The 24,602-nt window shown below is 40.4% G+C and overlaps 1 protein-coding gene and 1 pseudogene across 1 annotated transcript in view; one reads left to right on the top strand and one right to left on the bottom strand.

Annotated features, from left to right (window-relative positions):
• Positions 1-24,602, top strand: part of ADAMTSL3 (ADAMTS like 3) — a 370,467-nt gene that overhangs the window by 159,353 nt on the left and 186,512 nt on the right. Inside the window, exon 7 of the mRNA XM_060005339.1 lies at positions 4,862-4,988. Within this exon, the coding sequence (XP_059861322.1) occupies positions 4,862-4,988 (127 nt within the window). The remainder of the gene's footprint in view (positions 1-4,861; positions 4,989-24,602) is intronic.
• Positions 22,996-23,783, bottom strand: LOC132421180 (transmembrane emp24 domain-containing protein 2 pseudogene; annotated as a pseudogene).

Below are 24,602 nucleotides of genomic sequence, written 5' to 3'. Positions count from 1 at the left end.
GTTTCTCCTTGTGGGCACTGACCAGAGCTCCCTCTTATTTGTCTGAAGTGCATAGTTTGCTCCAGTAGTTTCCAGGGTTTGAAGGGGATTGCAGGATAAAGTTGGTTTTCAGTGCCGAATTAGTTCCTTTAAAATATGTGCTTCCTATCATGTTTCTGTTGAGTCTCATGAGTAAGTGGATTCTTTGGGCAGTCATAGGTGATACCTCTCTGAAAGCTGAGTGATCTTCTGGCAAAGGCTCTTCAGGTCAAAAGAATTGCATGCCCTTCTTCAAAAGTGACTCAGACGCTTCTAAGTTGAATTCAGTATCTTTCCTTCCACAGGACAATGTTCACATAAATTCCCTTTCCCATACAATGTGGCTGTGGCTGTCCACAGCCATTAGGATGGGAGAAAGTAAACTGTGTGATTCTCTCTGATTGCCTTAGGATCAGTGAACTGAGCCCTGATGTTCACTTGACAGAGACTACAAATAATCTTTGCAAGTGTGTTTACAGTTTGCTCATTTACATGACCCTGTCACTGTGCTCCTGGGAAGAACCTACTGTGACTCTGAGCACAGCAGACAGCATGAGACAACTATACACACTGAATGAAATTTGCTTCTGCTTTGGAGGTCTGATTTTTATCAGAAACAGGACCTGGTTGGAACCAGATCTGCAGAACAAGTCTGATTTATCATTCACATTTATTGAATTCCTTGACAACTGTGTGAATGAAGAAATCACTTTGTATTTCTAGTAAAAAGAATAGCATCTAACACTTACTGGGTGCTTACAAGGTGTCAGGCATTGTCTAAGCACTTTACTGTGTTAGCTCATCGTACACTATGAAGCTGGGATAGTCATTATCCCCACTCTGTCTATAAGGAAACTGGAATTTGAAGAGGCTAAGTCATTTGCCCGGACGGCACAGCTAGAAAATGGTAGAGCTGGAATTTGAACCCAGGAAACCGAATTCCAAAATGTTTTCTTAGCCATGGCGCTATACTGATGATATTTGTACATTTTGTATTGCTACAAATATAGCCAAATTTTCTAACTGGAAGTAAGATGTGATTCTAGTAGACAACAGTCAGCACGATAGGTGAGTGATGCTTAGACGGTTTAGTATAGAGGCTGAAACTCAAATATCTACCCTCCACTCTGGAAGAAAACTGCTCAAGTCTAGTCATAGTGAGTGATGAGGGCTGTCATGAGCTGGAGAATACATATCTGCTCATTAATATGCTCAAGGGGGCAACCGTGTATAAACATGTCAGAGTTTTCATTTGTCAACAGGAGCCAGAAATCTGGATTTTAATGTGAAATGGCCAGTTTCAAGCAACCCTTTGATGTTAATGGCCCTGCTCTATCCATTAATAGTTAAATAGTACTCTAGTATAATACAGGCTAGGTTTTTCCTTCAGTAACCAACAACCCCTAAAGCTCTGTGGCTTCAAACAATTAAAGGTGACTTTTAGCTCACGATACTTGGCCAACGTGGGTCAGCAGGAGTCTTTGCTCTTGAACGTCTCAGAGACCCAGACTGAGGGAGGCTTTATTGAAACACGTTTTGCATAATAACTACAGCAGTGAGAAGGGGAATGTGTGACTCACACACTGACCCTTGAAGCTTCTTACAGAAGTGACATAGACACTTAGACTCATATTTCATTGGCTAAAGGCAGTCAATGACTACACTTAATTTCTAAGGGGGTGGGGAAGTGCAGTCCTCCATGGGCTGGAGAAGCTAAATATTTATGAATATTCCTAATGATTACCATAGCTCCATATCCTCTGATTTTTCAGGCAGGAATGTTAGAATTTTTTGTAAGGTAGAATCCAGTTTTCAGAGATCTCAAGCAGAAGTTGACTCAAAAAATTCTTTGCTTCTTGAAGGATTATATTTGACTGAGCTGGAAAATTCATGTTTTGCTTCATATGGAGTAACGACCCTTATTTAAACACTGACTTCTATGAGCTGATTAAGAAATCATATGCCAGTACTATGAAATAATCCTTAGCTGAAGTGATGATTTATATATGTGTATTTATTCCCCAAAGCACTGCTCATATATCTTAAATTTTTGTTTATATTATCCCCTATCTTGTATAACTTGTCTCATTAACTACACCATAGAATATAAATCTTGTCTTACTAATTTATACTCTGTAGTGCCTGGCTCTATAGAAATTGGTTGTATATGGATGTTAATAAATTTTATTGCTATGTTTATCGATTAGTGGTTTTTAAATCATTACAACTAGAGATCTTGACTTCAGGAAAAGTCACAGAAGTTGAAAATACTTGAGGCAATTCTTAGAAAGTTGCTCAGTGTTCATTATGATGTGAAGTGAGAGTGAAAATTCGGTAGTCCCTCAAATTCAAGGGCAGTTCTGGCTTATACCCTATGAATCACAAGGCAACGAGACCTTCTTTTCAGATACTATTTTTCTGTGATGTTTTCACATGCTTATTTTTGGCTGTAATATTTGGATGAACTCTAGCTTTAAAAATTATGAAATAAATGTCAGTGCTCAGGGGGGTATTCGATTGCCCAGGGTCTTGCAAGTCTCTAAACACTCTTCAAAACAAACCCATCCTAGCTCCTAAACCCACACCCTTCCTGGATGACCAGATAAAGGGTGATTCTCATTCTTATGAAATGCAAAGTGCTCAGGGACACAGATGTGTGAGGACAGAGCTTGGCCGAGGAACAGTGTTTCTATAATTTGATGGTAGAATTACTACCCCTTGAGAAAGTTGCATGAACACAAGTTACTCACTGATTGAATCTCAACCACGCAAGTGTGTTTCCAAAATCAATCACTCTTAAGTTATTCCACATGTACTTGTAAATATTAACATAATGGCCTATGTACCTGGGTTCATTGTTGTCCATCTGCTGATACTAAAGGTGAGGAAGGTATAGCATAGTGTTAGGATTCTGCTGTCAGATGAACTGGGTTTTAAAACAATACACTAGCTGTGTAATGTAGGAAAGTCATATAACCTCAGTGACCCTCGGATGCCTTATTTGTAAAATAGAGATAGAAGGTATCAGAAGGTTGCTATGAAGATTAAATGAAATAATGTGTATAACATACTTGGCATAATGCCAGGTACGTGGTAAGCATTCAATAAAAATCAGCTATTATTATGAATATTTTACTATTATCTTTATAAAAATCATATAATCAGGATGAAAGGGTCTCAAAGGATTCAGCTGCTCATCAAATAATTTAATCCCCTCTCCAATTTTCCTGCCAAAAAGTCTCCTACCTAGCCCATGGTTGAATATTTATTGTTGGATAACTCTGACTTTAAAAACTTTCTCATATTGAACTAAATTATGCCTAAACCTGTAGCTTTCACTGTTTGAAAATACACAGAACAAATGTAAACCCTTTCTTCATGACAGCCCTTTGTGAATTTGAAAATATCTCTAATCATAGGCTTTTCCTTAAACTTCCTTGGAACTTTTCCTACCTCTCCCTGAAACTTTCATTTGATCTTTTTCCTTCCCTTCAGCACCAGCATTTTGGAAAGAATAGTCTATAGATGTGGTTCCAACTTCGTCCTGTTTTATATTCTCTTCAACACCTTGGATACAAAATCTGATCCAGCAGTTCTCCAAACCAAAGCATAGGGGCTCAACCCAGCAGTCAAAACAAAATGAAAAACAGAGAGAGATTAAAGGGGCTCTCTTTTGATGAGCCCTTTGAGTATTCTAATCACTGTACTAAGAGTTTCACATATATTTTCTCATTTCATTCTTAGTAGACCCTACGTGGAGTATGTATTATTGTCCCTATTTTACTCTTGAGGAAAATGAGTCTCCTAGAGTTTCAGTTGTTCAACATCCTGCAGCTTGAAAGGGGTGGTAGGACAGGGCAGGTTTTGTAAGTGGGCTGTTTGCCTCTGAGGTCTCTGCACTTACACACCAGGCATATAAATACAAATAAAGTTGAATGTGTATGCAGAGGTAGAGATAAACTAGCTCATCAGTTAATATTATTGGGCGCACATCATGTAAAAGACATATTTGTAAAATAAAAAGAAATATAAGACATAGCCCTTTTTCTCATACAAGGAAGCTCACAGTCTAGCAAATACACACACACATCTCACAAAAGCAGTAATTCACAAGAGACTGAAGGATATCAGTATAAGCATATTCTATGAGATAGCTCTCTCATTAATTCCTTCCTTATATTTTAAAAATTGTTTATAAAAGTTTTTATAAAGATTGTATATATACACACACACACATATATCTATAATGACATACAGGTAGAGATAGGTATAGGTATAGATAATGATAAACAGAAGGAAATGCAAAGATACAAATACAGAATATAGAGAGATATGGATATATCGTCAGTATTAAGATACAGGTATAGATTGAGATTAAAAACAGAAAAAAAAATTAAAATAAAACTATGGACCAGAAGGATATACATCAACTTCAGAATAGTGGTCATTTGGGGGAAGAAATGAGAGAATAGGACTAGGGTAGGGATAGAAAGAGAGGGAAGGGGTGGGGAAAGAGGAGAGAGGAAATATCTGTAATGTTCCATTCATTTTATGTACATAAAATATCTGAATAAAATTATAAATAAAACAGTAAGAGTGGGAGTGTCAAGGGACAGTCTCAAGTCTTTTTTAATTCTTTGGCCTTTGGAGAAGAATCATATAAATGACAGGGTACTGTCAAGCTTTATATATTATATCTTTTAAAAAGTATATCCTCATAAAAGAGAGCCAACTCACACATTTAAGAAGGATAACACCATAAATACGGTTTCTGACATACAGAAGGTCTCACATCCCCGTATCTCTACCCGCTCCTGACCGCCGTGCTTCTGTCTGTCTGCAGGCAGTGGGCTGCGACCGACAACTGGGGAGCAACGCCAAGGAAGACAACTGTGGCGTCTGTGCTGGTGACGGCGCCACCTGCAGGCTGGTGCGGGGACAATCAAAGTCACACGTTTCTCCTGAAAAAAGTAGGTTTTAAACCCGATACGATGTTACCATAAAACGTGCTTTAGACCGTCTGATACTAGAATAACATTTTCCCAATGCTAAGCTTTTTCGTTGGAAAGAACTTTTGACCCGTGTTCTAAAAGACAAATTTCTTCCAAAAAGGGTAGTATATCAAATTTTTATTCCCATTACCTCTTTTTTTAAGATTTTTTTTTGATATGGACCATTTTTAAAGTCTTCATTGACTTTGTTATAGTATTGCTTCTGTTTTATGTTTCGGTCTTTTGGCCAGGAGGCATGTGAGATCTTAGCTCCCTCACCAGGGATCGAACCCACACCTCCTGCATTGAAGGCGAAGTCTTAACTACTGGACTGCCAGGGAAGTCCCTATTCCAGTTACCTCTTCTAAGACTACCTGTTTCTTTGAACATATGCCAATACAGAGTATAACTATTTTTTTTTAATTTGCTGATTTTTAAGGTAAACTGAGTCATTGTTTTTTTTGCCCCCTTCTGATTGCTAACAAGGTAGAAAATACCATCATGCATGTTTTGCCCATTTATACTTCTTCAGGTTTCAATTAGCTGCTGAAGTCATTTACTCTTTTTCCTATTTGGATGGTGATCTTTTCCTCACTTGTATCATGAATATATACTATTTGTTTGTCTGTTGTACCTATTTCTAATGTTCTCTCTTTGTCATTTGACTTTCAATATTGTTTGTGTTTGTAGAATCAGTAGTTTCTAAGTTCTACATATTCAGACTTTTCCATCTTTTAAGTTCAATAATATCTGCTTTAAATTGTTTTTAAAAAATTTGGGGGTCAGTCAACTTTTTCTGTAAAGGGTCAGAGAGTAAATATTTTAGGGCTTTTCAGCCCGTATGGTTTCTGTCTCAACTACTCAACACTGTGCTGTTGCCAGGCAAAAGCAGCCACAGACAACCCGTGAACCAATGGGCACAGCTGTGTTCCAATAAAACTTTATTTACAAAAACTAGCCTGCAGGCTGAATTTGACCCTCAGGTTGTAGTTTGCTGACCCTTGCCTTAAAGGGAAAAAATTATACATGTGCGCCTTCTGCCAGTGCTTTCTTTTGTGTGTTCCTACTTTTAGTTTTTTATAAATTTATAAATTTATTTATTTATTTTTGGCTGTGTTGGGTCTTTGTTGCTGCGCACGGGCTTTCTCTAGTTGTGGTGAGCAGGGGCTACTCTTCGTTGTGGTGCGCGGGCTTTTCATTATGGTGGCTTCTCTTGTTGAGGAGCACGGACTCTAGGTGCATGGGCTTCAGTAGTTGTGGCTCGCGGATTCTAGAGCGCGGGCTCAGTAGTTGTGGTGCACGGACTTAGTTGCTCCGCTGCGTGTGGGTTCTTCCCAGACCAGAGATCTGACCCGTGTCCCCTGCATTGGTAGGTGGATTCTTAACCACTGCGCCACAAGGGAAGTCCCTGTGTGTTCCTACTTTAAACTCTTTTATTTCTTCGTGTTTATTTGGATGTAACTTATGAAATAGGGATTTTACTTATTCTTCCAAAATGGGGAGAACCTTACAGGAGGGTTGGAAGGTGGGGAGGATTTTCCAGGCAGAGGAAACACAAAGTTCATGGTGTGACCCTAGAGGGAAGCCTGGACTTTGTTGAGGAACTACTAGGATTGCACATTGGTTAGGGTGGGGGAATAAGACAGCAGGCAACCATAAAGGCCTTCATCATTGTGCTTCACATTTCAGGTTAAATGGAGTCATTGAAGCCATTTAGGCAGTGGAGTGACATGGTTAGATTTGTGTTTTAATGAAATAATTCTGGCTGCATGTGGAGGTGAGCCAGGAAGCAAGGAGGCTAAGCAGGATGCCGTTTTTAAATATTTCAGGGCGTTTGAAATAATGAGGCCTCGGTCGGGAGTCGTGTGGTGGGAGAGGCAGAGGAAGAAACAGATGGGAGAGAGATTTAAGAGAGTCAGTGGAGTTCGATAATTCTTTGAATGAAGACTAAGAGAGAAAACAGAGGTAGGGTGTTGCAGATTTTCCAGCTTGAGCAGCTGGGTGGATTTATTTGCTGTTCATCAGGGTAAGGAATGCATGGAGAGGAGATGCATATCAAAGATAATGTTCATATACACATGTTCCCATTTCTCTTCCCTCCTGCGTCTCCCTCCCTCCCGCCCTCCATATCCCACCCCTCTGGGCGGAACATGTGTATATGTATAACTGATTCACTTTGTTATAAAGCAGAAACGAACACACCATTGTAAAGCAATTATACTCCAATAAAGATGTTAAAAAAAAAAAAAGACAAACGTTCACCTCCTTGGGTTTTTCTTCTTTCCCGAAATTTGGCCCCTTAAGTATTCAGTGCCTTGATACCTATCTGATACCTTCAAACAGATGTTGATTGTCTTTGGAGTGGAAGAGTTGATCTGAAACATGATAGTCCGTTGTTGCTAGTGGCAAAATCCCCATCTTGGTGGTCTTTAGCTATAAATTAGCTGAGTCCCTCCAAAGAGAGTATATAGAATATATCAGGAAGTCATGACAATTTAGCCAGGGAAAACGTTTAAGGGAATTCAAGTGAAAAGATAATGAAAAGAGTAGGTAAACTCAGAACTTAGCCAAAGCAGTATGGAAGCTGAAGGAATAAGTAATTCCAAAAAGGAGGTAATAGTCGGCCATGTTAAATGCTGTTTTGAGGTGAGCTGGAATTAAGGTCCAAAAATTTCTCTTTGGCAATTTGAAGCCAAATTTGTGACCTTAGCAAGAGTGGTTTCAACGAACTTCTGGCTGAAACCAAAGCCTGAATGCAGTGGGTTTAGGAGTGAACAGAAGGTGAGAGAATGTATCAAGGGAAGGATTTTCCCAGGAATAAGGGAGGGGTACACACCCACACCATGTCAAGAACTGGATAACTACAGGCACCCTTGAGAAATTAACTGTGTTCCAATACAGTGTTTTGTCTTTTCTTTAAAAACTCTGTTCATTAGGAGGTAGAGGCAGCTGCTTAAGAGTGAGGGCTCTAAAACAGATTCACAAATGGGAAAAATAATTATGCTCAGCTCTTAGGGTCATTGTGGGGATCAAATTGGACTATATATGAAAAAGTGTCTGACACATAGTTAACACTGACTGAAGGATAAAGATGAGGCAGATGACCCTACTCTCCAGCCATCCTTTTCTTCATTGGAAGCTATGATCTCTACATCACTTCCTTCTTCTTTAGGATAAAACATTGGCAAAGGGATTAACAGTAGAAAAAACAAAATTTTAAGTACAACAAAATATCTGTGCAAGCTTTGGGAATAGTTGTAGCAGGAGGGTGCTTAGTGACTTGAGAAACAGGCTTAGTATTCTTTCATTGCAAAAAATACTATCATATAAATTGTCTGCTGCAGACAATAAGCACGAGTGGGTGTTTTGTGAGCTAATACTATGGTGCCAAGGAATTATGAAAAGATTTCAGGCTCCCTAAAATATAAATAAAAAATAAATTAAAAATATAAAAAATAAATTTAAAAAATAAAACAAATTCACAGATGTAGAGAACAAACCTGTGGTTACCAAAGCGGGGGGACAAATTAGGAGTTTGGGGTTAACAGATACAAACTACTATATATAAAATAGATAAGCAACAAGGACATACTGTATAGCACAGGGAATTATACCCAATATCTTGTAATAACCTGTAATGGAATATAATTGATTCAAAATATTGAATCAAGATGCTGTATGCCTGAAAGTAACACAGTATTGTAAACCAACTATATTTCAATAAAAAACGAAAACAGTGAGGGCTATCAGGGACTCGACCGTGCTCCCATCAAGGAAAGGCGGATAAGGAACTCATCAAAGACAGTAAGGAGGGGAATTCCCAGCGAGAGTCCGTGCTCTCACTGCTGGGGCCCGGGTTCAGTCCCTGGCCGGTGAACTAAGATCCCACAAGCCACGCAGCGCAGCCAAAAAAAAAAAAAGACAGTAATGAAGTAGAGGAGTAGCTGCAAGGGGGCCTAGGTGAGATTGGAAACCATGAGATCCATGGGCTTCCTGAAGGAGCTGGCTTTGAGTGGTGGGGTACCAGTGAGAGATGCATTCTATGGGAATTCACAGAAGACCCAACTTATAGATACAGGAGTTTACATATCTCTTCTAACAAGAAGTCTGGAGCTGGCAGTCAAGTTTGGGGAAGCTGTTTTACTATGTTTTTGAGGAACCAGGCTCCTGTCTCTCCTTCACCAGCTTAGAGTATGGCTTTCATCTGGGGTTGCTAAGTCACTATTAAATACTCAGACAACACATCCACACAGCAGATGATAAAGAAGAAGATGGCGCAAAAGGCATTCTTTTAATACTGTGCCCTTTAGTCAGGAAGGGAAGTCTTCCCCAGGGAGTTTTGCCTTGCTGACCAGAACTGTGGCATATGACACACTGGCTTCTAAGGAGCTGGGAAACCAAGGATATCACATTCCATCCATTCTGTTATTAGTAATATTGATCTAATGCTTTATAATTCCCAACATTCTCTTCAGGCATATCATTTAATTCCACCAGCCCCCTTACATTGTGGTTTTGACATTGTCCGGCCCATTTTACAGGTGAGAAAACTAAGGAATAGAGAAGTTAAGGAATATGGTTAAGAAATTGGAGTCTGGGGCCAGACTGCCTGGGTTTAAGTCCTGGGCCTGTTGTTTACTAGCTCTGTAAACAGAGCAAGTTTTTGAACTTTTCTGTGTATCTTGACTTTCTCACTTTAAACTGGGAACAGCGGTTGTACCGCCTTTGTGGAGTTATTGTCAGGATTAAATAACTCAGTCATGCCGAGCATTCCACGTAGTGTCTGGCACCTAGAGAGAGCTCAGTAAATGCTAGCAATATTTTTATTGGAGATATTGCTCATATGGGTACCAAAGGATGTCACACCTCTAACATAACATTAAATGTAAACAGATTTCGAAATCAACACTTGGTCCACCGGCGCATTGTTTTTGAGAGAGCTGCTGATGGGTGTGGAGGAAAGTCTTGTCAAAGGTGTCAAAACACAGTGAATTGTACGAGAAACTAAAGATAGAGGAAAGAATAAGATCCAGAGGAAGACAGTGAAGAACCAGGCAGGGCTGTGAAGAGTTAACTAGGACAGCTTTGGGATGAGGGGACTAATGGTGGAAAATCATCACCAGCTCAGGCCTTGGAGAAGTGTCTACAGTTACTGTTGGCTTTAAAAAGTGTGGAAATCTCATCAGAAAAGATGTCATCTTGTCAGGGTCTGAGAGAGATTAGAAATTGAGAAAATTCTAATTGAACCAGAGTAGAAGCTGAGTGAAATTGGGTCAAGACCAGTCTTTTTGGAGAAGTATGTGGAGGAGGCCCTGGGGTGGGAGGGGATGGGATGGGGGCTGTGCTGGCTGAAAGGGGCTTACCTGCTTGACTGTATCGTTCCTCACTCTTGATAAGGTACTTCATATCCTCTCTCTCTCTCTCATTGAATTTCAGCTTTGGGATTATAGATCCTTTTGAGAATCTATTGATGATTATGCATTTTCTCTCCAGAAAAATGCATGTGTCCCCATAAGCCCCAACTTTGCCATTCTGATTTTTTTGAAGGGGTCTCAGACCCCTGATGCCAGTTCAGGACAATCCAGGAGAAGGGCCCCTAAAAATCTAATAGTTTGGATTAATTTCTGCAAAGGAAGGGCAGCTGGAGCTCACAGACAGATCCCTGAATGCAGCGAGGAGAGCTATGCGGTGAGAGCTGGGGGCATCCCGCCGGCTGCTGACGAGTGTTCAGGCTCTATATGCCTGTGCTGGGGCTGAGGCTAGACTTAGCAAAGATGCCTGCCTGCATGAAAACTCGGTGTTTCTCATCCTCGCTTTTCCTTACGGCCCCTTCATGTCTGTTGCTGCTCTGAATCTGGCCAGCTGAAGCTGTTTTTTGGCTGGGGTTTTCCACGGGCCATATGGAAGCACTTCCCTGTAATCGTGCTTTGTGTGAAAGAAATGTGGGAAACGAAGCCACGTCAATCCCTAAGTGTGCATCACCAGACCTGTGGGGTCCACCAGGCTCCTCCGTCCTCACCTTGCCAAGCAATCATTCCGATCTTCCCCGGGACTTACACTGAAGGAGGCCGTGGCCGGGAGACGCTATTGGCACAGCCCTGCTCTGGAGAAAGAGCACAAGGTTGCTCAGGGGCCCTCGTTTCCATCCTGCAGGGAGGCAGATTCAAGGTGTAAGAGCCTGGAGCCAAAAGCTTTGCCATGAGAAGTACCAGAAACTGATCCACACACAGCATGCATATTTCCTGTTCACAGGCAGAAGGAGAGAGACTGAACTAACAACTGGCATCGATAACTTCGGCTGTTGGAACAGGGAACTGGAAGCCACTCCGTTTTTAAAGAGGGAAAACTCTAAAAGCAGCAACACCCCTATTTGGAGCATCTTGATTTGGTACTTAGGGACTCACTTGTTTTACCAGGTTTGCCCGTTATTTTGGTCTTGTCCACACAAGGGCATGCACCCATGAGACAAATAAATAAATAAGCTCAGCTTGTCTGATATGAGCTGTTGATGTAGTTGACCCTTGAACAACACGGGGGGTTTGAACTGCATGGTTTTGGATTTTCTTCAGCAGTAAATACTACACGACTAAATGATCTGTGGTGGGTTGGACCCACCCACTCGGAACTGCGAACGGATATGAGGAACTGGGTATAAGGAGGGCCAACTGTAAGTTATACTCAGATTTTTTTTTTTTTTTTTTTTTTTTGGCCGCACTGTGTGGCATGCAGGATCTTAGTTCCCCAACCAGGGATTGAACCTGTGCCCCCTGCATTGAGAGCACGGAATCTTAACCAGTGGACCGCCAGGGAAGTCCCTATACTCAGATTTTTGACTGGAGGGGGTTGTTGCTCCTAACCCCCGCGTTGTTCAAGGGTCAACTGTACATTTTTCCCTGGTGGCAACTAAGCCTATTGATACAGTGATGCCTAAGGCTAAGCTGCAACACCAGCATTACGCTTAACTTTGGACATTGTGAAGATAACCACACCTTCTTACAAAGCATCCCTGTGTACTCCCAACAGATACAGCATCCTGGGCTAGGCGGACTGTGGGGCTGCCTCACAGGGTAATTCTCACAAGGTTTTCTCTTCATACACTCTTCATTTCTCCTTTGACTGTCATTTCCAAAGATAACCTGTGCATTTAACTTATTCCATAACAAAGAAGACTGTATTGGCTTGTTGGCATGCTAAACAGATTGGTTTCCCTTCCTCCTGCCTTCTTATTTCATTTTTTTCTGCCTCCTTATTCATCTTTCTTGGGCAAGATTCTGATGGATAAAACTCTTATGCTAGAACTGTGTGTGGCAAAAGAATATTCAAACCAAAGACCCTGTTCATTTTATTTATTTTTGACTTTGTTACTTTTTAAAAATATTTCTTGGCTGTGCCGCACAGCTTGTGGGATCTTAGCTCCCCGACCAGGGATCGAACCCGCACCGCCTGCATGGAAGTGCAGAGTCTTAACCACTGGACCACCAGGGAAGTCCCAGACCCTGTTCTTTATAATGGGATGTTTCCCCATTTAATTCACGAGAGAGAGCATGGCATGGAAGAAGATCCCAAGACTGAAAATCTAGAGCCCTGGGCTTTCGCCCTTGCCTTGCTCTTTCCCATGTTTTTATGCTTCTTCTATGTCCTCCGCATGAAAAAAAAAAGAGGAAAATGACATGTAGGTGCTGTTGAGAAAGAGTGTCATTGAGGCTGATTTTCACAGGGTAGCCGGACTGACCAGGAACTCCCCAGCTTAATACCTCTTTGTGAATTGCCTTAGTTTTACACTTATAATAAAATCCATACCCCTTTCCATGACTTTCAAAGTCTTGTGGATCAGGCTCTTATGTTATGTCATGTGTACCATTTTGCCCCTCACTCACTAGTCTCCCGTCACTACTGACTTTCTGGATGATTTTAGAATGCAAGGTGCCCTTTTCCTCCATGGCTTTTGCTTCGACCAGTCCCTGAGCCTAGAACATGCTTCTCCCAGCTCTTAACTGGGCTACCTCTTTTTCAACCTTGAGCTCAAGGGTCACCTCCTCAGAGAGGTTTTCTTTGACCCATCTACCTGAAGCCAGCCCTTCTCTTTTCTATTTCCTTCTTAGCCTTTATTGCAAGAAGTAATTATTTCATTTACAGTTGTCTCGTAAATAACATGGGTTTGAACTGTGCAGATCCACTTATACGTAGAGTGTTTTCAATAGTAAAGACTACAGTACTATATGATTCTCCGTTGGGTGAATCCCCAGATGCGGAGCCTTGGATACAGAGGAAACACGGATACGGAGAGCCAACTATAAATTATACACGGGTTTTCAACTGCGTGGAGGTTCAGTGCCCTTAACCCCCGTGTTGTTCGAGGGACAATTGTATTTGTTTGTTTAATTGGTCTCTCCTACTAGTCAGGCGTTGCAAAAGCAGACACCGTGTCTGGGATTTTCACCATTTTTATTCCTAGTGCTTGTACAGCCCTGGGCACGTCACAGGAGCTCAATAACTGTTGCACGAATGAATACAGGCTCTTTGCTGGAGACAGCTCTGCTTCCTATTATGTTTTCAGTGAGACTAAATACTATTGTGCAACAGAACTGGACTGGAAGCCAAAGCCTAGGGTAATAACCTCTGCTTGGCCACTATCTGCGATCTCAGGCAAGATCACAGGAACTTCGGCTTTTTCATCTGCGTCCTGAGACTGTTCGCATAGATGATTTGTAAGACATCTTTTATTTCTGAAAGTCTATGAAATATATTTGTAATTTATTCCTTCTTTTCAAACACAGAGATCTTGGGATTAAATGGAGGTTAGAGAAGTAAGTCCTAGGATCTCATATGAAGAATTTTCCAAAGCTTTAATGAAAAGGTTCCACAGAGATGGCTTGTCTTCTTAAAGAGCACAGGAGATTTGACATATTTATATTTGTTTACACAGCCTTCTTGGCCCCAAATTCCCTGTCTTTGGTGATAAGGATGCCTTCTACCCACCCTGGTACAGGGAGGGTAGTTTCCCCTGAGATTTATCTCCTGCTTTCCTCCAGTAGAGGGTCAGAGTGTCCTTCTTGCACTAGCTGTTTCTCAAGTACCTTTAATTCAAAATAATCAGTATGCCAAAGTGGCATATTTGGGGGTGACATATTCTGAACCTTTACATCCCATTACAGAGTCAGAAGGCAAATGACCATTTAGTCCTCACCAGGCTCTTGATTTCTTAGATGCAGTATGAAGGGCAGGATGCTGGGGAACATCTGGACAGAAAGATGTTGTTAGATGCTGTATGTAACATAGCCCCCTCTACCGCATGTTATTCAAAGCTAGTCCTGGAAACGAGCACCAAGGAATACACTGTTAGGCACTCGGCCTGTTACCGTGCTCTTTTGGGGTAAAGGCATTTTAAGCCCTTAAAGAGATATACCTCCAGGTTTTTTCTACAGAGACACCAGGGCTAATAGCTAAGGACACTCATTTGCAGATTCAGCAATAAGAGACATCCATGATGTAGCACGTGAGCAGCTCAGGGCAGGAGTAGGGATGCCATCGCAGGGCGGGTGTAGGGATGGGAATCGGTTTCCGGCGTGCAGCCGGTTGCTCTCACCAAGTCAATTCCCTGCCATGTCCCTTCTCTACTTTTGAAAAGACGGTTGTTAATTTCTGATTTTTACTTTGCCCGTGTTTGTTCCATGGCACATCTCATTTATCCCACCTCTGTGTCAAAAGGCATTATGTGGACAGTCCTCCAGGTTCAGAATCCGTGGAGCCACACACTGGCTTTCTCTTCTTTTGTTCCCTCAGTCCCCCACCACACCCACAGAGGGACCGATAGACTCGAATCAAACTTGGCTACCCTAATTTGGAAAGTGGTCAGCCCCTGTTCTACACAATGTCGTTTTAGGTTAAATGATGCCAAGTGGTTATGGGTGTGTAAGAGCATTAATAAACACAATTTTTGTGCTTATATGTTTTTCAGTTTACAAAATGAATGCTTTCATACCCATTATCTCGCTTTAAAGGAAAATAAGTATTATTTTTCCATAGGGTTATTATTATTATTAGCATTAGCATTTAGTCAGGTACTTTTCCTTTTTTAAAAAAATAACTCCTTTGTTTTTTGGGAATGGAGAGGAGATTGGAGGGTGTGTGTGTGTGTTTCAACCTAAAAAAGCTGAAGAAGATACATGCAGGGTCAAGAAAGTAACAGGAAATATGCTATTGACCGGAAGTTTTGTTCGGCAAAATACCCAACCAGATTTTAAAAATCAAAAAAAAACCAAAAACCAGGCATGGAAAAGTGGAAATGAGGTTGTTGAAGTGAGAGTAATAAAAGAGTCCATCTCTTTTCTTGTGTTACCACGGAATGTGTGTATTTAGGTTGGTGTCGTTCTAGTTTGACTTTATAGTGAAAATAAGTGATCTGGTATAAATTGCAGTCCTTCTGGGCTGAAACTGATGTCTATTGATTAGTTAATGTTGTGTGGACAGTTTATTTCCTGTACATCTTGCTACTTAGCAAAACTGATTCTGCGGCAGGAAATGAGACACAGACAAAATATGATGGAACAGCTGGACTTGAGCGTTTATGGGTGGGAGGGAAGGTAGGTGGGAGGGAAGTCAGTGGAAGCAAACTTCGTAGATCCTTGGGTCAGCCCAGTGATTGCAAAATCAAATAAGTGAAACTCATAAAATCAAAGTCTGTAAAGAATATACTTGTGATGGGAGAGTTTGGGTTTATACAATTATAACTTGGTCCCGACAGTAGAAAAGTTGAGTGCAGTTTTTGGTTCCGACCCCAGCCCTACTAATTAGGAAGTCTGTGATCTTGGGCAAGTCACTTAAACTTGCAAAACTTCAGGTTTCTTAATTGTAGGAATGGGTTTTTACTAGAACAAAGGAGGCATGTATCTCAGGTTACCTAGGATCGTGCCTGGGGGCATAGTATGTGCTCAGCGTGGTGTTAATAACTTCTGCTAACCCAGTCCTACTGGTGGTTAAGTTCTCTTCTGAGCCCTTTGTGTGTATTATGTTATTAAATCCTCTCAACAACCCCTTGAAACAAGTATTCTTATTATCCTCATTCTACAGATGTAACTGAGACACAGGGAAGGTAGGAACTTGCCCAAAGTCATACAGCCATTGTAAGTGGCGCAGCTGGTATTCCAACCCAGGTTGTCTGGCTCCAGGGTCTGTGATCTTAACCACGATTCCATATTGCCTCTCCCAGTAGTTTGTAGAGTAAAAATAATGCAAATGACATTAAAATTGTGATGAGAAGAAGCCCTGGAAGATGGCACAGTGAGTAGCAGTATCAAGGATCTCTTACCCCAAATTTCAATGAAAAAATTTTGAAATAGTTCCAAGTAATGAAAGTGTTCCCCAGGAACCAGTTCCCAGCACCACCACCAAATCTGGGTGTTCCCAGACGTGGACTTGCTGTTATGAACATCATAGGATGGGGTAGAGAAGAAGCCTTCCTCCATCTGGTATGTTCTCAACCATTGGATTCTACACCATTAGAAAGTATAACATTTTAAAGCAGCCTCAGAATCAGACCTGATTGGTGGCCTCATATGCAGACTTGTGAGAGGAGGTTTTAAGTGGTCTATGCTTAACCTGTCCTGAAGCACAAGAAGCAGCTTGCTCCTATGAGATCTGGGTCTAGCTCCAGAGTGAGAAGATACATGCAGGCCATTTGTCTGGGGCTTAAAAGTGTCCCATTGTAACAGGGGAGACAAGGAAAGCATGATAGCAGTATTTATATCAGAACTAGTAGAATCTCAGGCAAAAAAAAAAAAAAAATCAAAGAGGAGTATTTTATATCCACCAATAATCAAAAAACAGTCTTAAAAATTTGTGAATACCATTACATCAAACTGTATAAGAAAAAACAAAGCCCTATAGGTCTGTAAGAAGAAATTGAAGCAAATAAAACTGCTATGAAAGACTTGAACACACTTCAGTCAGTAGGAGCTGCACAGCAGAATTAGTAATGTTACATTAACAGGTATTATTGAGCATTGAATTTTGACAGAATGTAATGTCTTTTCAAGCACTTATGGACCATTTACAAAAACTGATTCTATGCTAAACTCCAGAGAAGATTGTAAAAAAAAAAAAACCTCAATAAAACAGAAACCATCAGAAGAGACCTCGCCCTGCAGCTGCACCCATCCATTCTTTGCTCCCTCCCATCACAGAGTCACAAGTGTCTTTCTTCCTTTCCAAGGCTAATGAATCCCTCCATCTGTGTCCTGGATTCCAGCCCCCTCTACTTCCTCAGGGATCTCATCCCACCCATCATCCCCTCTCTCTTCTTTATCCTCTCTTGTCTCCTTTTCCCATCAGGGTTAAATGTGACCAGATGTCTTCCATCTTAAATAGAAGTATAATTTACAAAATATGTGTGTGTGTATATATGTATACATAATATATGTATACGTATATTAGTATGTGTGTATATATATATATACATCTTTTTTTTTTTTTTTTTTTTTTTTGCGGTACGCGGGCCTCTCACTGCTGTGGCCTCTCCTGTTGCGGAGCACAGGCTCCGGACGCGCAGGCCCAGCGGCCATGGCTCACGGGCCCAGCCGCTCCGCGGCATGTGGGATCCTCCCGGACCGGGGCACGAACCCGTGTCCCCTGCATTGGCAGGCGGACTCTCAACCACTGCGCCACCAGGGAAGCCCCATCTTTTAAACTCCATATCTCCAGCTACCACCCTAATCTTTCACCTACCTTTATTGACAAGTTTTGGGAAAACTGTTTATATTTCCTGTTTCTACTTTTTGGTCATCATTTATTCCTCAAACCACAGCCTCCTGTGCTTACTACCCAGTTGAAACTGCCTTTACAAAGCCCATTAACAAGCTTTTTACTGCTTCATCCATCAGCGCTTTAAGCCCTCATCGGTAGAACATTTAGTACAGCTGGCCCCTCCCTCCTTAAAATTGTCTACCTCACAAGGGTTCTCACTTTATTTCTGGTCAGACCTAGAATTGTGCCATTTCCTGCAGAACAGTAAAGAAATGCTGAAAAGTTTGTGACTACAGAACCATCCCTGCTTCCTGGACCTGGAGTTTTCCCTCACCCTGGGTCAGCGCTATTAGAAACATAGCTCCCAGATGCTCTGTAGCAGCATCGTATGGGGGCTGCTGGATGGGCAAATTCTTGGGCCCCACCCTAAACTTCTGGGTCAGGATTTCTGTGGGAGGAGCAGGAATCTGTGTTTTAATAAGTTCTCCAGGTGATCCTGGGAGGCACTGCCCTGTAAAAGTACCACAGGGACGTCAGATGTATCCAACTGTTCTGTAGGAGAGTTACAGAAACAGAAGGGAATTGCAGTTTAGGAGGAGAATGCATTTAAAACTGTACGGCATAGATTACTTTTCCATAATCTAAGGACGTTGAATCCTTTCCCTACTTTTTTTTTTTTTTTTTTTTTGGCTACACCGCAGCATGTGGGATGTTAGTTTCCCAACCAGGGACTGAACCCGCTCCCCCTGCATTGGAAGCGCAGAGTCTTAACCACTGGACCACCAGGGATGTCCTAATGACATTAAAGCCTTACGTGGGGACTCTTACAGGTCGCTCCAACTTAGCCTTGCCCAGCTGCCCTGCAATGTGCACTTCCCCACAAGTTAGTACTGTAGGCGACTGGGGGTTCATTGCTCCTTATACACATTTCCCCCGAGTTTGAACCATCTGGCTAAAATAAAGTGCCAGGGGTTCTAGTCTAAGAGGTTTCACTTAAGTGTGTAATTGTCAATGGATGGTCGTTGGAACACACACACACTCACATACACACACACATGCACACACTTACACAGGATAAATGCTTCTCAAAGACACTATAGCCTAGTTCACAAAGATTTTCTGAGAGAGCGCTTAGCCCAGTTAATCTACCCAAACAGGATTTCTTCAGCTCAAGAAAGCTTTCTAATTTATTATTTTCAAAACAATTTTTGTTACATAGATGTCTCTTTTATTTAGACCATTTATTTTTTCATAATATTGACTTTTTAAAGCGTTCATCCCAGTTGTCTTATAGCATTTCCCATATCCTGTGTTTGTCTGATTGCCATTTAATTTGTTGATCTCCCTCAAGTATTTCCTATAAACTGAGCCGTGAGGTCCAGGGCTTGATTAGAACTGGATTGAACATCTGTGTGATGTCAGCCTTCCCAATATTAGTAATGCTATGTTTGATCACTTGTCTAAGGTGGGGACATACAGATCACTCTGTTATGTAGATCCATGTTTCCTTGTAAGAAACCTGCAGGGTGTTATCTTAAAGTGTTAAATATTCTGTTTTGCAACCATTTCTCACAGGATAGGTTTAGCATCTATTGTTGCTCCTGGCTTGAAATAGTACTTACACTGGGGTTTGGTTGCAAGTGGTAATTTTCTAATTCTATCATTACCTCTACATTTACTTGCAGACATTCTTCTGTAAGGAAGCTCACCAGTCATTTTTTTCATTTCTCACTCTGTATTCAGGGATTTTTATTTATTCAATGTTTTATAATATAGACAGTATTCATTTGGGGCCTCATATAGTCCAAAATGTGGCCAATGGGAGCAGTTCAAGGTGACTCCTTTTGACATAATTCCGTTGGATTTTAAACACTGCCTTGCATTCTAAAACAACAAGGTGTTTTAGGCTCTCTTTGAATTTTTTTCCTTCTCCAGACCTAGAATTGCCTGTATTTTCATGGAGCCTTGGTTCTTTTCAGTGGGGAATTGTATTTAGAGCCCAAGATATAGGCAATACTTATTATTCCTGGGGAATCATTGCTTCCAGACCCTTTTCATTACAGAGAACTTTGAAAGTACAGAAGAGAGAAAAATGAAGACTTCACATCTATGGGCCTATTTAAAGTTTATTTTATGGTTTCTTTATTTTTATCATTTTTAAATAGAGGTATTTCTTGACAGAAGTCAGAAGCAAATAAAAAGTTGTCTGTACTCTGTGTTATTCATCAACATAATATTAGTGACTCTTCTACCTTAAATAATGACGCAGTGAAGTACATGTGTTTGGTTACTGTCCTTAGCATTTTGGTCAGCCTCAGCTTACTAAGAATTGTAGTCATTCTGACTCTACTTGGAGATCCTGGTCACCCTCTGTTATTGTAGATGCCATCTTAAAATCTGAAGCCACTGAAAAATTTCCTGAATAATTAAAAAAATAACATTATAGAAAAAAATCAGTGCATTGTTTATTGTATAAAATTTGGAAAATACAAAAAAAACATAAAAAACACATTGAGTATGATGTTAGCTGTGGGTTTGTCATATGTAACAAATATATATGCCCTTTGTTATTTTGAGATATGTTCCTTCTATGCCTAATTTGTTAAGAGTTTTTAATCATGATTGAATTTTGTCAAATGCTTTCTATGTGTCTATTGAGGTGATAATATGATTTTTTCTTTTATTCTGTTAATGTATTTCTTTTATTCTGTTAATGTATCATATTTGTTGATTTGTATATGTCGAACCATCCTTGCACCGCAGGGGTAAAGCGCACTTGATCATGGTGTATGATCATTTTAAAGTGCTGCTGAATTTGGTTTGGCAGTATTTTATTGAGACTTGTTGCATCTATAATATATTCATTAGGGATATTGGTCTACAGTAGTCTTTTTTCTTCTTGAATTTTAAAGTAGTTATATCATTTACAAATAAGGTTTTTAAATTTTTTTGTTTCCAATATATATTCCTCTAAGTTATTTATTTTCTAATTACATTGACAAGGATAAGAATGTGGGGAAGAAAATGATGATGGTAATCTTTGTTTTGTTCCTGACTATGGTGGAAATAATTCTAAGGTTTCACCATTAAATCTGATCATGGCTTCTGATTCTTTATTAAATTGAGGGTGTTTTTTTCTATCTCTGGCTTTGAAAGGAATCATTGTAATGCATGCTGAATTTTGTTAGCTACATTTTTTTTTAAATTTTATTTATTTTTTATATAGCAGGTTCTTATTAGTGTTAGCTACCTTTTTATATTCATTAAAATGATCATAATGTTTAACTCATTTGATCTGTTCATATAATCAGTTATATTAATAATTTTCCTAATGTTGACTCAATCATTCATTTTTATAATATGCTCTGTTGAGTCATGATGTATCATTCTTATGATAGAGTTCTGGAATTTACTTGTGTTATTTTATTATTTTTACATCCACAGTCATAGTTAAGATTTAGTTCACATATTGATTTATGTGATCTCTGTGTCTGATTTGGGTATCTGAGTTATTTTAGCTGTGTATCACTAGGAAACTTTCATTCTTCCTATATCTGCAGCTTACTTGTTTGCTTTAAGGGTTTGCAAACTCATCCAGCAAAACATTTGGGCCCTGGTTCTTTATTTTCTTCTTTCTCTCTTTTTCTTTTGTAAATAGTGTTTTTAGCTTTTTTAAATGGTATTTTAAAAGTAACTTATCAGTACATTTTCATTATAGAAAACTCAAAACGTGTAGAACTATGTTTCCCTTCACGCACTCCTAGAACTCTTTTCTTTTCTCAGAGGTAACAGCTGTCAATGGTTTGGTGAAAGAGAATGGAGACTTTTCTTTTTTAAGTATTGTTTATTTACTGGACCTGGGGCAGATTAGATACACAACCAATTTTAAATTTACATCTTTTAACTCCATTTTGAAGTGTTTTCACACACACATGCACACAAATTGGCATGCAACAGTTGTCCTAAGGTAAAACACAGTCACCTTAAACTGTTGCAAGTATTTTCACCCAAGGTTGAAAAATTGTTTATCCTGAACATGAAAATCTGTAACAAATTTAAATTAATTGTATAAAACTCGTTACTTGTAGTTTTCCCCTTGCAAAGATCCAAAAATAATGTACAAGTAGCTAATATACATCAGTCACAACATAATCCTGGATCATCCCCACACCAAAACTAGATGCTCCTTTAATTTTAAACCCATCATCAGAGGCCAAGAGAAAGTCATTTCGTTTTATACAAAACAAAATTCACATGTGCCAAAAAAGAAAGACCCAAGAAAAACAGAAACAGACACCCTAGTACTGACAGTAATGTTCAGTGCACTAATTGAACAGTGGCCAAAATGCCAGTGATCAAAAAGAAAATAGTGGCTGTATATCACTGCAAGGAAATCCAAGAGGCTTTTAACCCTTTGGCATCAGAAATCCAGATTTTTCCAATTATGTGAATGCATACCTCCTCCGTGCCAAGAGTAGAGAAAGTGGATGAGCCAGCGTAGAAAGAAAAAGAACCACCATTCACTGCAACACCCAGAGAATTGGCTTTAATAGACACTTCTTACAAGGTTAGGCAGAAACCAAAAAATGGTTATTAGCTGCTTGTATCAACAATTTTAAGTGGAGGCGATTGAGTTCTGAGGTTCAAAGTAAAACTTTAAAGGGGAAAAAGGTTGTTGGTTTAAGTCTTATCTTTAAAGCAAAAGCAAGATAGACAAAGTATAAAAGTACCAACCAGGTAGCATCCTCTAAGTCACAGAGCTGTGCCATTAGGCTGGACAAAAAATGTCAAGGTTCAGATTGTTGTTTCTCATAAGGACTGAACAAAGTGAATCTTTAATGACTTGAACTGCAGGATAAGGGATCCCAAGAATGCAGTCATTTTAGTAAAGTGCTATCAGTAAAGTACTGATAAATACTGAACAAGCTGCATTTTATGATGAAAACAAAAGGAAAGAAGATATCATAAGGACTATGCACCTATATTCCACTTACAGTGTTTGAGTTCTGGAAGGACCTGCATAATGGAGGAAGAATTCAAATATGAAATCATGCCAATCACATGTCAAATTTCTCTATAACTTTCCTAAAAAAGTGTTTTCCCCCAATATCTGTTAATCACAAAGAAACAGAAGCTGTGAATGTACAGTTTAGAAAATAAAAACATAGAAACTAATGACATTATTATGACCAAGACGTTTGGTAAATAGTGAATTATGAGTTTGGCATCATCAGCAAAAGGCTTTTTAAACAACCCTCCGGACTTCAAAAAATCTCTTCAGATAGTAAATCTGTCCCAGTGTCATGGCAATTAGAACAAGAGCTTCCAAGAAGGGCCAAAGGACCACTCTGCTGTTTGTGCTGTCATTGACTGCTCTGTGTACTCTCTCCCGAACTTCCATGTATTCCTGTTCATGCTTTACAGCTGTCATCGCCACTGCAAGCTCGTTAATCATTTCTTCTAGCTTGTTCTGGTGAGCTTCTCTTTCCATGTCTTGTGGTTTGGGGGCCTCCCCAATATCAATGGTGAACATCACTATCTTTGGAGTCATGGTGGACATCCTACTGCTAAAACAAAACTTATATGTTCCCTCCATGTGAGCAGCAAATGTGTATTTCCCACTGGACCCCCAGTCTCCTTTACAAATTCCTTTATTATCAGACCCTGTAATCTCCACGTCAACGTCCAGGAAGCCGCCCTCAGCCACCTTGAGGATGAGGCCCATCATGGTGCCCGAGGTGACCCGCTCGAAGAAGCACTCCTTGGCACGCGCATCGATGCTGACAGAGTAGCCCGAGGCCGTGGCCAGGAGGGTGGCCCGGAGCACCTGCAGCTCAGCGAGCGTCACCACGGTGGGGCTGGGGCCGAAGCCAGGACCAGGACTGCGGCCTCCGGAGCTGCCGTCGCTGCCGCCGCCGCTGTTGTCTCAGCTGCCGCCACCTCCGAGACTTATTGTTCAGTGGACTCAGGCTTTCAGTTTTGCAAAATGAAAAAAGTTCTGGAGATAGGTTGTGATAATCTGTCTTACCCCATCCCCTGGCAAAATCCATTCTACTTTCTGTCTCTATGAACTTGACACACCTCATATAAATGGAATCACACAGTATTTATCCTTTTGTGACTGACTTATTTCACTTAGCATAATGTCTTTGTGGTTCATCTACGTTACACAGCATGTGTCAGAATTGCCTTACTTTTTAAGGCTGAATAATATTCCCTTGTGTATATTTACCGCGTGATAGATTTCCACTCATCTGTGTGTGGATGGACACTTGGGTTGCTTCCACCTTTGGCTGTTGTGAATAAAGCTGCTATGAATATGGGTGTACAAATATCTGACTCCCTGCTTTCAGTTCTTTTGGGTATACCCAGAAGTGGAATTGCTGAATCATATAGTACTTTTATATTTAATATTTTGAGGAACTGTTTTCCGCCATGGTTGAACCATTATTTTGTATTTCCGTCAGCTGTTCACAAGGGTTCCAATTTCTTCACATCCTGACCAACACTTGTTATTTTATCTTATTTTTTAAATAGTGGCCAGCCTAATGAGTGTGAAGTGGTATCTCCTTGTGGTTTTGATTTGCATTTCCCTAATGAATAGTGATGTTGAGCATGTTTTTATGTGCTTATTGGCATTTGTATATCCTCTTTGGAAAAAAAAGTCGATTCAAGTCCTTTGCCCATTTTTAAATTGGATTCCTTTTTGTTGTCATTGTTTTTGAGTTGTAGGAATTTTTTTTTTTTTTTTTTTTTTTTTTTGCGGTACGCGGGCCTCTCACTGTTGTGGCCTCTCCCGTTGCGCAGCACGGGCTCCAGACACGCAGGCTCAGCGGCCATGACTCACGGGCC

This window comes from Delphinus delphis, chromosome 2 (genome assembly GCF_949987515.2).
Source record: "Delphinus delphis chromosome 2, mDelDel1.2, whole genome shotgun sequence".
NCBI classification, from domain to species: domain Eukaryota; kingdom Metazoa; phylum Chordata; class Mammalia; order Artiodactyla; family Delphinidae; genus Delphinus; species Delphinus delphis.
This window is presented reverse-complemented; position numbering and strand designations above follow the sequence as displayed.